General features: G+C 37.4%; 1 protein-coding gene across 3 annotated transcripts; it reads left to right on the forward strand.

The window, feature by feature from the left end:
• Positions 1-1551: 1551 nt before the first annotated feature.
• On the forward strand, positions 1552-5642 carry LOC109210695 (probable disease resistance protein At4g27220). Of its 3 annotated transcripts, none has more exons than XM_019374147.1 (4): positions 1552-1826; positions 2264-3415; positions 3943-4444; positions 4651-4770. In XM_019374147.1, the coding sequence occupies exons 2-4, from the start codon at positions 2291-2293 to the stop codon at positions 4671-4673; spliced, it is 1650 nt and encodes a 549-aa protein (XP_019229692.1). In that variant the 5' UTR covers positions 1552-1826; positions 2264-2290; the 3' UTR covers positions 4674-4770. The 3 variants fall into 3 exon arrangements, with proteins under 3 accessions (XP_019229692.1, XP_019229693.1, XP_019229691.1); XM_019374148.1 differs by having other exon boundaries at positions 4584-4691; XM_019374146.1 differs by having other exon boundaries at positions 3943-5642.
• The last annotated feature ends 12319 nt before the right edge of the window (positions 5643-17961 follow it).

Genomic DNA, 17961 nt, shown 5'->3' on the forward strand with positions numbered 1-17961 from the left:
GGTGTCGTTACGGACTTACTGCCAATTATTTCATGGAATGGACACTTTTAAATGCTGGGAGAAGGTTTTTCAAGTGTCCGAAGCATGAGGTAAGTAAATTTTTTGATGGGTTCTTTTAATTATTCCAATTTGCTTGTAAGTTTGTTTTATTTATTTTTGGTTTTTAGGATAAAAATATTCCTATTGGGAATGGCAAGATGAAGAGCTTCCTCCTAGAGTTTCAAATCTCATACGTAGTTTAAAGAAGGAAAAGGAAGCTCTAATATGTGAAAGAAATGCTCTCCAAAGGAAAATTTGATCTTGAGAATGTTATGATGCTCGTCGATCATGAGGAATAGAAGCCTTGAAATTGGAAAGAAATATTCTAATGAAGAAAGTGACCGACTTAGAGTACTCAGTTGTGCTTAATGCTAAATTTCGGAAGAAGATGTGGATTTTCATGTGTGTGAATATTTGGATGTCTTGTTATGCTCTTTGGATCAACGGGAAATGATATGTAATGTTAGTGTTACTGTGGCTTAATTGTTGTCTTTTATTATGTAATGAAGCTTTATGTTTTTGTACAAGGATTTAATGAAGCCATTGCCGTTCTTTTGTTGTGTCTATGACTAAGGTTATTTGCTATAATAATTAGTTTGGTGTTGTCAAATAGGTGTCTAAGTAAACTGATATGGAGTTGTGAAGTGTTTGAGAAATGGCTATTACAACTGACTCATATATGCCCCTGTACAATTCGAAGTAGGTCTAACTTGCCCTCACATATATTCCACGTGGCTTTATGAGTCTCCCGTTAGTGATGGAGGGCATATATGAGCCCATTTGTTGACGGCAAGGGAAGAATAGAGACCAACTTTTAACGGAGGGCTAGCCCGTCCTATTTCATATAGTAAAAGGGTATTTTAGGCCCTTTTCCGTTTTGATTTTCATGTGTGCATGATAAGTATTCCACAGAATAAATTGATGATTGTAACTTGTTTGGGCACAATAATAAAATAACTTAGGCATCAATAATGAGATATACTTCAGCAATTTTTTTTTTATATATAGAATCGAGAGATGTGGTGGGATGGATGAGATCCCTCTACCCTCAATTAGATGTATTCGGTTCGAGCCTTGGAAATCGATAAATTCTTGATAGGGACCGCTTTCTCTTTAATGAACCTTCCGCAATGCGTATCTGAATTAGTCGAGCCAACGTATACGTAATACCAAATGATTATAATAAAATAATATATAAATAAGAATTTGGTTGGAAGAAAAAAAGAAAGGCAGACCCAGAGGATTGGCCTGCCAGAAAATAATAATTAAGGATACCTTTTTACAACACAATTGAAGTCCCACGAACTGATAGTGGTCAGCATGTTTAAAATTTTGGGTTGTCAAAAATGTGTTATTATGTGGACATATATACATATTACCTGTTAATTTATTTTATATATGTACCTACTACGTAAACAATGTTTAATTTTATTAAGCAGATTTGACTTACTATTTTCCACTTGATTTTAGTGGTGAGCAATTATCACAAATTTATATATAAGCTTACCTTGGTCAGCTCTTTCAAGAACAAAAAAACCTTTTAATTTATCATCAACAAACTTATGCTCTTTGCTTCACAATTTTCACTCATTTTTATTGTTTTTCCACAAGACAAATTAGATTGTCTCTCTTGACCTCTTTGCTTAACAATTCCTTCCATTTATTTTTGTGATATTAGCTTTATGTTTGTGTTTGGCTTTTAAAAACAAGATGCCACATCAAGAAGTACTAGCTGGACTCACAATTTGAGTTAAAGATTGCATCAGAGACAAAACAAAAGTTTTAAGGTATAGTGCTCTCTCTAGATTGAATTTCTTGCTTTTTGTTTAAGATAGTCTTGGCTTGATAGATAAATTGCATAGTAATAGCGCGGGTTAGCCATTTTTCGGCCATACTGAAGCGGGCCTATGTTAGGAATAGAGGGGTCATCGGACCTCGTTAACTTCGGCAAAAATTCTAGATATTATTTCTTCTTTGTCTACTTTTGCAACACTACGTAGGCGGATGCAGCTTATATGTTGTAGGTTCAGTTGAACCCAATATTTCTGACATGAATCACATATATGTGAAACTTCACTAAAACTTCTAACAAATATTGAACTCTAAACACATAATTTCAAAAGTACAATTAACACAGTGCTAAGAAAAATTAAAGATCAGACCTATCGAGTTTAAATCTTGGATCTGCCTATGTACTAACTGCTAGTTTCTTGATTAATCCTAGGGGAAATTTGGAGATTTTGTGACCAAAATGGAAGCAAATGAAGCAGGGGAATCATTTTTCACAACAAAACTATTTGGTCAAGAAACCAAGAGAACATGTGAAAGAATTTGGAGATGCTTAAAGAAAGACAAAGTCACAAGCATTGGTATATATGGAGTTAAAGGAGTTGGAAAAACAACCTTAGCCAAGCTCATCAATCATCTTCTCCAACAAAAAACTCAATCCCAAGTTTTTTGGATAAACATTTCTCAAGAATCCAACATCAGGGAATTGCAAAATTATATTGCTGCAGCCATTGAATTGGATCTTTTAGAGGAAGTAGATGAAGAGAAGAGGGCCATCGCGTTACACGAATCGTTCAAAGGGAAAAAGGATTTTATTCTAATATTGGATGATGTATTAGAAGATATACCTTTAAAGATGTTAGGAAATCCTTTAAAAGTTGAAGGGGGAAGGTTGATAGTAACAAGTTGTTTGCTCGAAACGTGTCGAAAAATGGGATGTCAAAGCAAATTTGGAGTGAAAAAACTAGAAGAAGGGGAATCTTGGAGCTTGTTTATAGAAAAACTTGGAATTGAGAAAGTAGTAATTCCTCAAGAAGTAGAAGGAATGGCTAGGTCTGTGGTAAATAATTGTGGTGGCCTTCCACTTAGGATCATTACAATAGCTAAAAGCCTAAAAGGGTTGGAATTGGATGGTGTTAATCAATGGAAAAAGGCCTTGGAAAATATTATTCAAGAATCTTTAAAAGGGGAAAACAATGATATTATACGAATGTTGCTATATAGTTTTAATTGTTTGAAAGAACAGAACTTACAACAATGTTTCTTGTATTGTTGTTTGTATCCAGAAGATGAGAAAATTCCAAAGGATCAATTGATAAATAGGTTCATTTTAGAGGGGCTAATCGCTACAAAGGAGACTCGCGAGGCAGAGTTTGAGGAGGGATATGAGATATTGAGCAGATTGGAAAGTGTTTGTTTGTTGGAAAGTGCCATAGACAACAAAGATAATCAATGTGTGAAAATGCACAATTTGATTAGAGACATGGCAATGAGGATCACAAATGAAAATCCCATGTTTATGGTAAAAGCTGGAGTTCAACTCAATTATGCACCAAAGGAAGATGAATGGCTGGAAAATTTGGACAAGGTATTGTTAAAATTATATAGACTTCAACTTATATTTAGAGAGATAAATTGTACGTTATTTGTTGTTATTAAAAGGTTTTAACCGGGAGGTCACGGGTTTGAGTCGTGGAAACAGCCTTTTGCAGAAATGTAGGGTAATGCTGCGTACAATAGACCCTTGTGGTCTAGCCCTTCCCTGGATCCTGGGCATAGCAGAAGCTTAGTGCACCAAGCTACCCTTTTTGTGCCTCAATTAAAAGTAATTTGTGAAGGTTAAAGTTGAATCGGCCTAAGACTCCTCATAAAGTATGTGCTTTTATGTAAATAACGAAACACTGCACAATTATAAGTTGGGTTATGGTCTCCAAATCAGACGTATGATTATGAGTTCATTCGCCTTGGTTTGAAAGATCAATAACTGCATGACCGAATAATTTTATTAATACCCATGGATTCGGGTACGCTTCTGGATTTAGTTTATATTCTTAATGTTATATGATAGATCTTAAGGAAAGTAATATCCGTCGTCTAATATTTAGTTCCTAACAGGTATCTCTAATGAGGAACAAGATAGCTGAAATTCCAGCAGGAACATCAGCTAAGTGTCCTAAGCTAACAACCTTAATGTTGCAGCAGAATTATCACTTATGGAAAATTCCAGATTCTTTCTTCGAGCACATGAAGGTGTTACGTGTTCTTGATTTAAGTCACACTTGCATTGAGAAGTTGCCTGATTCTATATCCGACTTGGAAAATCTCACTGCTCTCTTGCTTGCATTTTGTTGGAATCTAAGGTCAATGCCAACTTTGGAAAAACTCGAGGCGTTACAGGAATTGGATTTGAGTGGCACCGGGATTCAAACTCTGCCTGAAGCCCTTGAGACTTTGTTCAACCTCAAATGCCTGAATTTGCATGCAATGCGTTGGCTCGAGAAAATACCAATAGGGATATTGCCCCAACTCTCCACTCTCCAACGCTTAGTGTTATCGCATCACATAGACGTAGAAGGGGAGGAACTCGAGGAGCTAAAAGAGTTGGAAGAATTTCAAGGTAGGTTCTCTAATGTTCAATACTTCAACCAATTCATTAAAGCTCAAGAAAATGAGGGATGCCTTAGGTTTTATAGAATTTTAGTAGGTCAACATGATGGTTTAGGACCAATGACACAAATCCAATTCAATCATAACAGATTTTTCGACAAATTAGTCAAGTGTTATGGACTTGGAAAAAAAGATGAAGTGTTATTGCTTCCACAGGACATCGAGCACTTGAAAATTGAGAGCTGCAATAACTTCAGTGGCTGTCTTTCAGATTGTTTGCCGTGTCTTTATGATTCTAAAGATTTAAAGTACTTGAAAGTTCGTTGGTGCAACAAACTAGAGTACCTTATGAGGGTAGAAAAGGGACAAGAATCCGTCTTATTTCACTCTCTCGAGCATCTTGATCTCCTCGAATTGCATAGTTACATTGGCATTTTTGATGAGTGGGAAACAAGTTTAAGAGATTCAGTTTCACTAGCTGGTATCTTTTCTTGCCTTAGAATGATACGAATCGAGAGATGTCACAGTATCAAGAAGCTATTTCCAATTGGTTTATGCTCAAACATGCAAAATCTTGAGAGAATATATGTACTCTCTTGTAGTCAAATAGAGGAAATAATTGCAGATGAAAATGATGGAATCGTCGTCCTTCCTAAATTGACAAGAATATACTTGTGGTCTTTGCCTGAACTGAAAAGCATATGCAATGGAAAAATGGTTTGCAATTCAATCAATAAAGTGTCAATAAAGGAATGTGGTAAGTTAAGGCAATTGCCTTTCTTTACTTCCCCTGAAGAGGAAGATGAGAAATTTACCATTCCTTCAACTCTAAAAGAAATTGCTATACATTCAAGTGATAAAGAATGGTGGGAATCTTTAGAATGGGATAATCCAAACACCAGAAATGAGCTTCAGCACTTTGTTAACTATTGGTAAGAGTTGTGTTCTTGATTGAAGCTAAGGTATTCAGACAACTCAATAAAAGAACCTTTCATGAATATCTTTAGTGTATGAGCTACTTTTGTTTAGTACTTACAGCTACTGCTTATTTAAGGAGACAAAAATTGACTGCTTCAGTTACAGCGGCTGAATATAGAAGAAAACCTATGTGCTTTCGAGATGGTCTGCCGCACCTATAAGTTATTCTGTTGGATTAACTTTGGACCTGTATGTATTCACTGCAACTTCTGATTGTGCTCCTTTTATTATTTACTCTCTACCCCTTTTATTTTTTGCCCTTCTGGTCCATAAGTCCAAGGTAAAGTATGATGAATTAATTAATGCAAATGAGCAAAGAAAATGTCAGAAAAAATAGACAAGAATAAAGATTACTCGTAATGATCTTCGTCATTCAAATAAATATCTTTCAAATTATTAAATCCTTTTCGATTTTTACAAATGTTACAACTTCACAATAATTTTGTCCTAGGCTTCTCATTAGGTTACATGTTTCGGATACCTAGCATATGCTACGTGAGCCATATCCGCAAGTAGCAATTGCTGCATAGAATGTGGTGGGCGATGCAATATTACCAAGTCTTCTTTCTGCGTTCTTCCCAACTTCGCCAAATGATCAGCACAATTATTTCCTTGTCTCAGAGTATGGATTAGAGTAATTCCAAGTTTGGATATGAGATTCCTGCATTCTTCCATCAGAACACGATCGGGTTGACTTTCAGTGACATTATCCGCCACGGTTAGCAACATTAAGGCATCGCTTGAGTCGGTTTCGATAAGAACCTTCTTCAAGTTGTAGTTTTTTGCTAGAGTCAGCCCGCCATGTATGGCCCACAACTCCGGTGTGATACTTGATGTCGCTTTCACGCTAAGTCGGCCATAGAATCCACCTATCCATCTTCCTTTGTCATCTCGTGCAATACCTCCGAACCCTGCTAGTCCTGAATTAGGCATAAAACTACCATCTGTATTAATCTTAATATATCCCTGAGGAGGAAAAGACCAACTTATGTAGATAGGTGCATCGCGCTGTTTGATTGATGATTGTACGTGACAAACTCGAGCAGTGTTTTCGATAAAAGGAAAATGAATGCTTTGTTCGTGAGAATAAGGCAAGTGAATTGCCATGGCTATTCACACACTTAATTATCGGACTTCGGCTACTAATACTTTGATGGAAATGAAAACTAGAAAGGAAAGCAAAATCAGTTTAGAGAAGCTTTGGTAGATTAAATGAATAGAAAGTAGGTTATTTATAGTTACTAATTTAACATAAACCTAGTTGGACTAGGATTTTTCCTATTTTTTCCTAATCCTAGTTTTAGAAGGTTTAGGAAAGTGAAAATAGGTTTTCTAAATGAGAAAAAAAATAAAGAAAAGAACTAAAGTGATCGTTTAGAATATTATTTTGGTTCGTAAAAAATCCCTTTCCTAAACTAACTTGGACTGGTTATAAGACCCATGGCCAGTTGTAGGCTGCCTGAAAGCATTCTATTCCAAATCCGAACTAACCGAAGGATTCTATATATACAGCCATTTAAGAGAGAAAAGAAAAAGGGGAGGAAACTAAAAGAAGATTTTTCCAACCAAATATCTGTACACTAAGCTTTTACCCTTTAAGTGCATATAATCAGCTAGAGCTTCAATTCCAGATGGAGTTAATCTAAGTGTCTCTGAATAACTAATCACTCACAATATTATAATCTGGGCAGTTTGATTAATATTGAATAATCACGTAATATTAAAAATAAATTAATTGAAGTCAAAGAACTCTGTATTGTGAAAGGCATTATTTGAAAAAATGATTTTAATACTCATCATAGTCCTTGCCATCATACTGTAATTACTAATTTATGGTTCACTAATGCAGCCGTTCTACTAATTATTAATACTTGAAACCAAATATATTGGACCTATATGTAGGACTGTTTATCTAAGAAAAAGTCTTAAAATGGCTTGAATTAGGTTCAATTTTTTTGTATAAAAAGTCTACTTATTCAATGTTTTGCATAACAGTAGGGCTAGCTTCAATTTAGTAAACAAGATAGTATGCAGTATATTGAGTAACAAAATCATACAACTTTCGTGCTTATTGATACACCTCCTAAAAGTAGGCATCAAACAATTACTTACAAATACAGATAAATCACAGCACGACGATTCTGACCAAGTTAACTCTTAAAACTTGTAAGTTACTCCACATGTATAAACTACTAAGATTTTTCCATGATTCCAAACAAATAAATCACTTTGGTGATAACCATTTATTAATCATAAATTCTTAACTCATGTATGATATTATCTCAGGTGTATAAAGTATTTAAGAATTTTCAATGATTCCAAATAAGTGAATCACCTTAGTGATAACTATTATTTAGCCCCTTAGTGCAAAAAGGAAACTAAAATAAGGCATTTAAACTAATATTGGGATTTTGATATTTCCCCTGCACTCCAAAAGTACCCAGGTTTCTTCTAGATTGGTGAATAAGTTAAGCATGCTTTCTTTTCCCCGTGTTACGTACTAGTAAATAAATATATTTACTAATTCTCATTTATTAATTTTTAGAATAATCGATAGGGTTCACTTATTGTCTTTATTACCTTATTTTTACTATATTCCAATGCTTGTAATGAGTATTTTGATTTTCTTGTGTGCTTGATAAGTATTCTACATAATTAATTGATGATTGACGTAACCGCTTTGGGCACAATAGTAAATAACTTAAGCATCAATAATGAGATATACTTCAGAAATTTTTTCTTTAATCGCCCATTTGATTTAGTTGAAAGACAAATTTGTAGGGCAAATAAACCATGAACAAGAACTGAATAAACAATAATTCAGAAATTAAATTCACTACTTTTTATTCTTAAAAAAACTAAAATAAATGAAATGTCATATTGTTTAAGTTTGCGTTGGTGGAGGTCTTATACAACTTGCATGCAATATATGTATATTTCAGATAATGAACTGTTAAGATTAATTATATGTTCTACTAGTTTATACGATTAGTGTATTGATATAAGTCTAGTTAGAGTTAGTTAGTGGCCGAGTATAGACAACTGTCAGTTAGTGTTTAGTTAGTTAGGCTCTACCTTTATACACTTGTATATAGTGGGAGGAGTTCCATTGATTTTCAGAGATTTTTGAACGGAATAGAAATTCCTTTTCTTCCAGAATGTTCATCTACTTGTCTTCCTCTTCTCTCCTCATTGAATAACTTCGAGCTTATGGAGCTAAGCTTCCGCCATTGTTGCTGGTGCATTCTTAGCTCAGCTAAGGAAGAACTACTATTTCACTAGGGGAATTTTGATATGGTATCAGAGCAAGGTGAGAAGTTGAATCTAGTTTCATCATCCTCGTTTTTTGTTTTGATCATGTGTATGAAAACTTTGATCTCATCGATTTCAATAAATTTCTCTTAGAATTCTCTGTCAGAATTCTAGATCTAAAGTTGGAACCTTGTGCTGGTTGATTAGTTGAATTTTACACCTTGTAAGAAATGGCTACTGACGGAGATGATGAACAGTCTACACCGACGATGGCTGAATCTCCTAATCAGTCAATTGTTGACACTACCAGTCCTTTTTACATGCATCCCTCTGATAATCCGGGAATAGCCCTAGTTCCTGTTCCATTTGATGGATTTGGTTATCGCTCATCGAGAAGAGGTGTGATGAGAGCCCTATCGGTGATTAATAAACTAGGTTTCATCAATGGTGACTGCAAAACGCCAGATCTAGACTGCTCAAGCTATCGATTGTGGGAGAGATGTGATAATATGGTGACTTCATGGATTTTGAATTCCTTGGCGAAGGAGATCGCAGAAAGTGTCTAGTATGTGACAGATGCAATCGAGTTGTGGAAAGAGCTTGAAGATCGATATGATCAAACAAATGGAACAAAGCTCTACCAAGTTCAAATTAAAGGAGATTAACGACTTGTCTCAAAGAGCTCTTGATATTACTGGTTACTCTACAAAAATGAAAAAGTTGTGGGAAGAACTTAATACTCTAATTGCTAAATCTCATTGCACCTGCAATTGCACATGTGGAGCGAGGGAAAGTATGCACAAAGCAGAACAGGATAGAAGGTTAGTACAGTTCCTTATGGGACTGAATGAGACCTACACTGTGGTTCGAGGAAGTATCCTCATGATGAATCCTCTTCCCACAATTGCACATGCCTTCTCATTGCTAATTCAAGAGGAAACACAGAGAGAAATTAAACCTCATAACCACTTAGTGCTTGAATCATCAGCCCTAAATATCAACACAAGCAGGATAACATCATTCAAGACAAATTATTTACCTAATAACTCTCGAACTATAGAAACAGACCCTTCTGTGATTACTGCAAAAGGCCAGGACACATGAGAGAGAAGTGTTATAAACTTCATGGTTATCCTCAAGGCTTTGATCAAAATCAGAATCCAAATCTAAGTCACAATCAAGCTTCCAGTTTCATTCAAAATCCAAGACAAAACTATAACTATGGGATTAATTCTGGTGTGGACCAAAGTACCAGGTTCAATAGGGGAAATAGAGAAATGGCTAATGCACATGTAGCAGCCACAGATATGGTGTACTCACCATACTGGTGATGAGAACTGCAGTGCTCAAAATGTCAGTCTCACAAAGGAAGAATGCAGTCACTTGTGAATGTACTACAGCAATTCCAATCAGGAGGAGGGAGAGACAGCTCAGACAATGTCAACACTTCATCAGTAAACTTTGCAGGTATCATAGCTTGCACCTCCTCTATTGATTTTGGGAATCTCTCATGTGAATCTTTTAAAAACAAGACTGATTTATGGATTATAGATTCAGGGGCATCAAATAACATGACCTTTAATAGATCCTTATTAACCAATATAGTAATGGTACTTTATCCTCTACTTGTCATTCTCCCAAATTGCTACAAAGTGAAGGTGACTTAGATTGGTAATGTTGTACTTACTCCTAAGATCACTCTTGTTGGCCCAAGTAAAGGTGAAGTTTTGAAGACTGACAAAGGAACTCAGACATGGACCAGTTCCATCTTGTGAAGCACAGTTATGACCAACGCAAACACGTGAGATGCACGTGAAGGAGATAAACCTAAAATATCAAAAATGTTATCTCCTGATCATGATCGAAAAGGTTGCATATTGGAAAAGGAGAAAGACGTCTTACACAAAGAGAACACGGTTTAGGAAAAGGATAGAGTTAGAGTATGAGATCAACTAGAACTCTTCCACCATGGAAGAGTAGCGTCTGTATCCTAGTCAATCTCTAATTTCTAATTCCTTAAATATTAGTGTTGTTCTCTTTTATGGGTAATGCGCATAAGTAGACGTTAAACGTGAATTGAGAGCAAAATAGCAAGGCAATTTTGCAAGCAATTTATGTGTGATTCAAGCGTACAATCCTGAAGCTACTTGAAATAGATAGAAGAACCAGTTCCAAGAGTCTATCTTTTAGTCTAGTTCAATTATAGTAGGTGATTTTACATTGTACCTTTCAGCTTATTTAGAAGCAATTGTATTAGGTACTTAGAGTTAACTTGAAGTTGTCGCAACAGTTGAGGCTGTGTGCCACAACAGGATCAGAGTTAATTCTAGGTTTACAAAAGAGTTTTTGTAAATGCAGTTTTTGGCTCAGTGATTTTAGTGGAGAGTTTGGGAAAATCCTACTGGAAGGTAGGTCGTGGTTTTTTCACCTTTTGATCCAGGTGTTTTCCACGTAAAATATCTGTGTTCTTTATTTTTTGTAGTTATTATTCTGCGACAGTAGTAGTTGGAACACATGGAAGAACCAAGCCCTTCTATAATCAAGTTAAGCGAAAATTGGGTACCACACAAATCACCCCCCTCTTGTGTGGTATTGACGTATAAAACATCAATTAGTATCAGAGCGGGTTATCCTTGAAGAGGCTAACACCTTAGGAATAGATCAAGATGAGTGCACCACCTTGAAACTGGGAAGGACAATCTACTGCTAGGCCTCCGCTCTTTAATGGCCAGTACTATTCCTGGTGGAAGAACAGGATGAGAGACCATATCATAGAAGAAGACTATGAACACTGGGACATTGTTACTCATGGTCCCCTGGCTACTACAAAGAAGAATGCTGAAGGAGTGGATGTGCCAAAGACGAGAGCTGATTGTACTGCTGAAGATTTGAAGAAATGGGAAAAGAATGCCAAGGCCAGGAAATGGCTTGTGTGTGGACTAGGTCCAGACGAGTACAGTAGAATTCAATGGTGTACTACTGCTAAGGAGATCTGGGACACTCTACAAGTGGCCCATGAAGGAACTCCTCAAGTAAAGAGATCAAGAGGAACACTGTTGTATTCTCAATATGAGAACTTCACCATGAAGGAAGGAGAAACCATCCAAGAAATGTACACAAGGTTCACAACACTAACAAATGAAATTAAGTCCCTTGGAAGAATTATCCGTGAAGAAGAAAAGGTTGAGAAAATCTTGACAAGGGTCTTGTCAGTAACTTGGGAAAGCAAAATCACTGCTATTCAGGAATAAAAGAACATTGTTACTCTCAAGTTGGATGAGCTGATTTGAAATCTCACTGCCTATGAACTGAGAAGGCAAACCATGAAGATGGATGCACCCAAGAAGGAAAGAAGCCTGGCTCTCAGAATAGCTGAAGGTACAGACTTAGAGGATGATGAAATGACAATGATTACAAGGGATTTCAAGAAGTACCTAATGAGAGGACATGGTTCTTCAAGAGGCGCAACCTTTAACAAACCAAGGGCTCCTGAAAAACAGACCAACGAAGGCTGCTACAAATGTGGTAAGACTGGCCACATGATCAAGAATATCCCTCAGTGGGAAATTGAATGGAAGAAAGAAAGGGCTGAACGAAGAAATAGGAAGAAAGAACCGGTTCAACCCAAGAAGAACAAAGTATCAACAAAGGCTATGGTTGCTGCTTGGGGAGAAAGCTCAGATGAGGATTCAGAAGATGACTCTGGAGATGAACAAGCACTTATGGCCATTGGAGAATCAGACGATGAACAAGAGGTAAGTGTGATTCATCTCAAAGACAAGATTAAATTTTTGTCTAAAGAAAAGCTATCTGAATTATTGCTAGACTTCATTGATGAGTCTGAGGTCATAAACCATGAGAAGGAACAGCTATCTAGGGAATGTGTGATCCTAAAAGCTAAGTGCAAAAATCTGGAACTCAGGGCTAGTGAAAGTGATAGTAAAAATACTGGGTTGAAGAACCAGGTTCTTGAACTTGACACCACTGTCTTGGAACTTAGATCTGAAAATTTAAAATTGAAATTAGGAACAGGTAAAAAGAAAGCTGATCACACACACCTCACCTTAGAAGAAAATCTAGGAAAAATGAAGGATGAGTTGTACAAGAGAGATGAGCACATAAGGGTCCTAAAAGAAGGTCTAGGCAAAGTGAAGCATGAACTAGACAGAATTTGCAAATAGAATAAGTCCTCTGATGCACTATCCTGGCTACAAGAGCACCACAGTAGCAATAAGAGAGGACTTGGCTATGGGACCCAGCACCTAAGTGGGATCCCAAAAGCAAGTACATCACACTTCCTGAGAACAAAATCTGCACACACTGTGGCAAGACTGGTCATTACAAAAGTGAATGTAATGCAAAAGAAAAGGCCAGTCAAAAGAACAAATTCTTTGTTCAAGAGAAAAATAGGCTGCCTGGATGGGCTAAAAAGAATTTAATTCACCCCTTTGCCTATAGAAAGGTACCCAAACTAGTTTGGGTTCCTAAGACTAACCTTGTTTTGCAGGTCCAAGTGAAGGGAAGTAGCCAAATATGGTACATGGATAGTGGCTGCTCAAAGCATATGACTGGAAGTAAGAACCAGTTCCTTTCACTTGAGGACCTAAAATGAGGTAGTCTCCTTTGGAAATGGGAAGAAAGGTGAGATCATTGGGGTCGGAAAGGTAGGTAAGATAGACTCACATTCCATTGAGAATGTCTACTTGATAGATGGCTTGAAATATAGCCTAATCAGTGTATCACAACTGTGTGACAGAGGTAACCTGGTAGCATTCACCTCTACCAAATGTTTTGTGATTAATCTTACCACTGACAGGATTGTTTTGCAGGAAAAAATAGTTAACAATATTTACATTGTAGATTTGTCCACCCTTTCAGAAAACGAACTCACTTGCTTGAGTGTGTTGGACAATGATCCTCTCCTATGGCACAAAAGACTTGGTCATGCAAGTTTGAATCAACTCAACAAATTAGTTTCCAAGGACCTGGTGATAGGGTTACCTAACATCAAGTTCAAGGAAGACTAAGTTTGTGAGGCTTGTGCAAGGGGGAAGCAGGTAAGATCCTCGTTTAAAAGCAAGAAAGTGGTAAGCACGACCAGGTCGATGGAACTGGTTCATATGGATCTCTGTGGTCCAATGAGAACATTGAGCAGAGGTGATAAGAAATATGTGATGGTACTTGTTGATGATTACTCTAGGTTTACTTGGGTATTGTTTTTAACATTTAAGGATGAAGCATTTGACATGTTTACTGCCTTTGTTAGAAAAACTCAGAAACAACTAGGTAATCAACTTGCATCAATTAGGTCTGATCATGGAACTGAATTTGAAGATGCTATGTTTGCTGAATTTGTGATGAGCATGGTATAGATCATAATTTCTTCGCCCCTAGGACCCCTCAACAAAATGGAGTAGTTGAAAGAAAGAATAGGTCTCTTTAAGATATGGCTAGTACTATGCTTCTTTCTAGTAAACTGCCCCATAGCTTCTGGGCACAGGCTCTAAATACTGCATGTTACATCATCAATAGGTGCATGACTAGACCTCTTGTAGAGAAGACTCTCTATGAGTTACTTAAAGGGAGAAAACCAAATATATCCCATCTTAAGGCATTTGGATGCAAGTGTTTTGTGCACAATAATGGAAAGGACTCCCTAGGTAAGTTTGATCCCAGAAGTGATGAGGGATTATTCTTGGGATATTCTTCACATAGAAAAACTTATAAAGTGTACAACAAAAGAACTTTGTGTGTAGAAGAAAGTGTACATGTGTTTTGATGAAACTAACATTCTATCTGTGAGACAGGAACATGAAGATGAAGCTATTGGGCTGGTAAAAGAATTGAGTGAAGTCACAGCTCAAGCTGAAACTGCAGCAAAAGAAGGTACAGGTGATGGAACAGGTTCTTCCATCCAGGGCAACCTGACAGGGGGAACTGAACAAAGAAGAAGAGAATCTAATTTCCAAATGGAACTTGTCTATTAGCATGTTCCTCAGCAACAGAACAATGGGAGAAACTCCAAATAGAAATTAGTTTGTTGTTAAACCTTACAAGTATCAAAGTTCTCATCCCATTGAGAACATCCTTACTGACCCAACTTCTTGAGTTAAAACCAGATCTCAATTAAAGAATCTGTGTGCTTTTGATGCATTCTTATCTCTTATTGAACCTAAAAATATTGCTGAAGCTTTGCAGGATGCAGACTGGGTGAATGCAATGCAAGATGAACTCAATCAGTTTGAAAGAAGTCAAGTGTGGCATCTGGTCACTAGACCCAAAGACAGATCAGTCATTGGCACTAAATGGGTTTTCAGAAACAAACTTGATGAAGATGGAACGGTTACAAGGAACAAGGCAAGATTGGTGGTCCAAGGTTATAGCGAAGAGGAAGGCATAGATTATGATGAGACCTTTACTCCAGTTGCAACACTGGAGGCAATAAGACTCCTCATAGCCTTTGCAACACACATGGAATTTACCCTTAACCAAATGGATGTGAAGAGTGCCTTCCTAAATGGCTACTTAAAGCTAGAAGTCATTGTCAAACAACCTCCAGGGTTTTAAAGTAAGGAGTGTCCAGATCATGTATACAAACTGGACAAGGCCCTATATGGACTGAAGCAGGCTCCTAGAGCATGGTATGAACACCTATCCAAATTCCTGCTTGAACATGGATACAAAAGAGGTAAGATTGACAACACTCTATTTTATAGGGAAAAAGGTAAGGATCTACTAGTAGTACAAATATATGTCGATGACATAATTTTTGGGGCAACCACTGAAGAACTGAGCAAGCAATTCGCTAAATTAATGGGGAGTGAGTTTGAAATGAGTATGATGGGTGAACTTAACTTCTTCTTAGGTTTACAGATCAAACAAAACCCAAATAGAACCATGATACATCAGCAGAAATATGCAAAAGAGTTGATTAAGAAGTTTAAAATGGATGAATCAAACGAAATAGACACAGCCATTGCGATAGCTACTAAATTAGACATAGATAAACCCGGTTCATCTGTTGATCAGAAGTTGTATAGGGGTATGATTGGTTCACTTCTGTATCTTACTGCTAGCAGACCTGACATTGTTTTCAGTGTAGGGCTTTGTGCTCGTTTTCAGGCAAATCCTAAGGAATCCCACTTGACTGTTGTCAAAAGGATACTGAGATACTTGAAAGGCACTACTGACCTTTGCCTTTGGTACCCTAAAGGTAGTAACTTTGATCTAGTAGGATATGCTGATGCTGACTATGCAGGTTTCCTTATGGATAGGAAAAGCACCTCAGGTATGGCTGATTTTCTTGGTTCATGTCTGGGGTCACGGGCCACTAAAAAGCACAATTCAGTGGCTTTATCCACTATGAGGCTGAGTATGTTGCTACTGCCTCTTGTTGTGCTCAACAGCTATGGATCAAACAACAGCTGATGGATTTTGGCATTGAAGTTGGTTGCATCCCTATCTTTTGTGATAACACTAGTGCTATTAGTATGACTAAGAACCCAGTTCATCATAAGAGGACTAAGCACATAGTTGTTAGACATCACTTCTTAAGGGAAAACTAGGAGAAAGGATTGATTACTATAGAATTATGTGCTACTGATAAACAAATTGCTGACATCTTTACTAAGGCACTAAGTAGAGAAAGCTTTGAAAGGAACATGTTAGAATTAGGGATGATTAAGATCACCTAATGGGACCAGCTTAGAATGCACAATTTGAAAAAAAGAAATTCTTCTTTGGCTAGGAAATCTGGAACTTGTGTAAATATCTAGATTAATTTTTACTCAGTTTCATACTCTAAATAGTATACTCCTGTGACATGTGTTGATATGAATCACTAATCTCTAACAAATTTTTCTCTATTTTGATAAATTGAGGTATAATCAAGAGGATTCTAAATGAAGGAGAGGTGGTAAAAATAAAGGTGAAAAAGAAAAGGAGAGTGAGGGTGTGTGTAGTAATGTGAGGGGAAAAGGGAAAGAAGTGGTGTATGTAGTAATGTGAGGGGAAAAGGGAAAGAAGTGGCTAGATTTTCACCCACTTCTGAATTGGTGGTACCAGCTATCTGTGGGGCTGAACATGCAACTGTGGAAGAAAGTAGCAAGAAGACAGGGGGAAGCTTCTCAAGGGAGGCTGCTGAAGGGTCAGTTAATCTTAGTTCACAGGCAGATGAACCTGGTTCATCTGTTGAGGAGACCCTTGTAGACCTTCTGAAGAAAGTGGGTGCTAGCTATGATCCAAAGAAAAGGAGAACTCTAACACCAAAAGCCCCAGCACTGCAAAGCCTTCCAAAAAAAGAAAGGCTTCTTCCCCAACAACTGCTAAAATTCCCTTGCCAAAGGGGAGAGCCACAAGAAGTATGGTGAAATAGAGTGAGAGTGAATTACAAAAGTCTTTGGCTGAAAGCAAGAAGAAGAGGATAGATAAAGGAAAAGCTAAGGTTGCAGAGCCTTCTGAGGCTATTGATATTGAGGAGATGGAACAGGTCCATCATGAGGAACATACAACATGGAGGTTCAGACCCCCAAGCCTAAAAAGACCAGGACTTCTTCCAAGAAGTTTTCATCAGGGTCTAAAGCTACTAAACCTTCATTGGCCAAGAGGACAAGGTTGCAGCAAAAAACAAACCAGTTAAAATTGCTGAGGATGAAGAATGGAGTGGAGAAGAAGAGAGTGAGTCTAATGGTGAACAAGACAAGCTTGCCAAGTTTGGCAAAAGAAAAATTCTGAAGGGTAGATTGCTGAAAGACTTGGTGGAACCAGGAATAGTTCGATTGATTGATGCACTAGCTGCTCAGGGCTGGAAGGACATAGTCCTTCAGATGGATGGAAGGCTAGCTAGAAATTAAATTATTGAATTCATGGACAATGCAGAGGTCAAGGATGGCAGAGTTACCAGCCAAGTGAAAGGAGTTCCAGTGACCTTCGATGCAGAGAAGCTGGGTGAGATTCTTGACATCCCTGCTGAGGAATATGATGACTACACTAGGCAAAGATGGCCTAGTCTGGATTCCCTTCTTTCTTCCCTTGAAATCACTAGAAGATTCTGTGATGTTGAAGACGTGAATGAGGCCAAGTTTGTGCATAAGAGTGAAATGAAGCCACAGTACAAAGTCCTCTTTGAATTTGTCAACAATTGCCTACTGCCTAGGCAGGAAAGAAGGCGCATTGCCAACTATATGGACTTAGTTCTGATGGAGTGGCTTGAAAGTGGAAGACAAATTAACTGGCCTGCATTCATCATCAAGCTACTGGACAGGGTTATCAATGGCTCCAAGGCCCATGCCACCCCTT

Source organism: Nicotiana attenuata, unplaced genomic scaffold, assembly GCF_001879085.1.
Source record: "Nicotiana attenuata strain UT unplaced genomic scaffold, NIATTr2, whole genome shotgun sequence".
NCBI lineage: Eukaryota > Viridiplantae > Streptophyta > Magnoliopsida > Solanales > Solanaceae > Nicotiana > Nicotiana attenuata.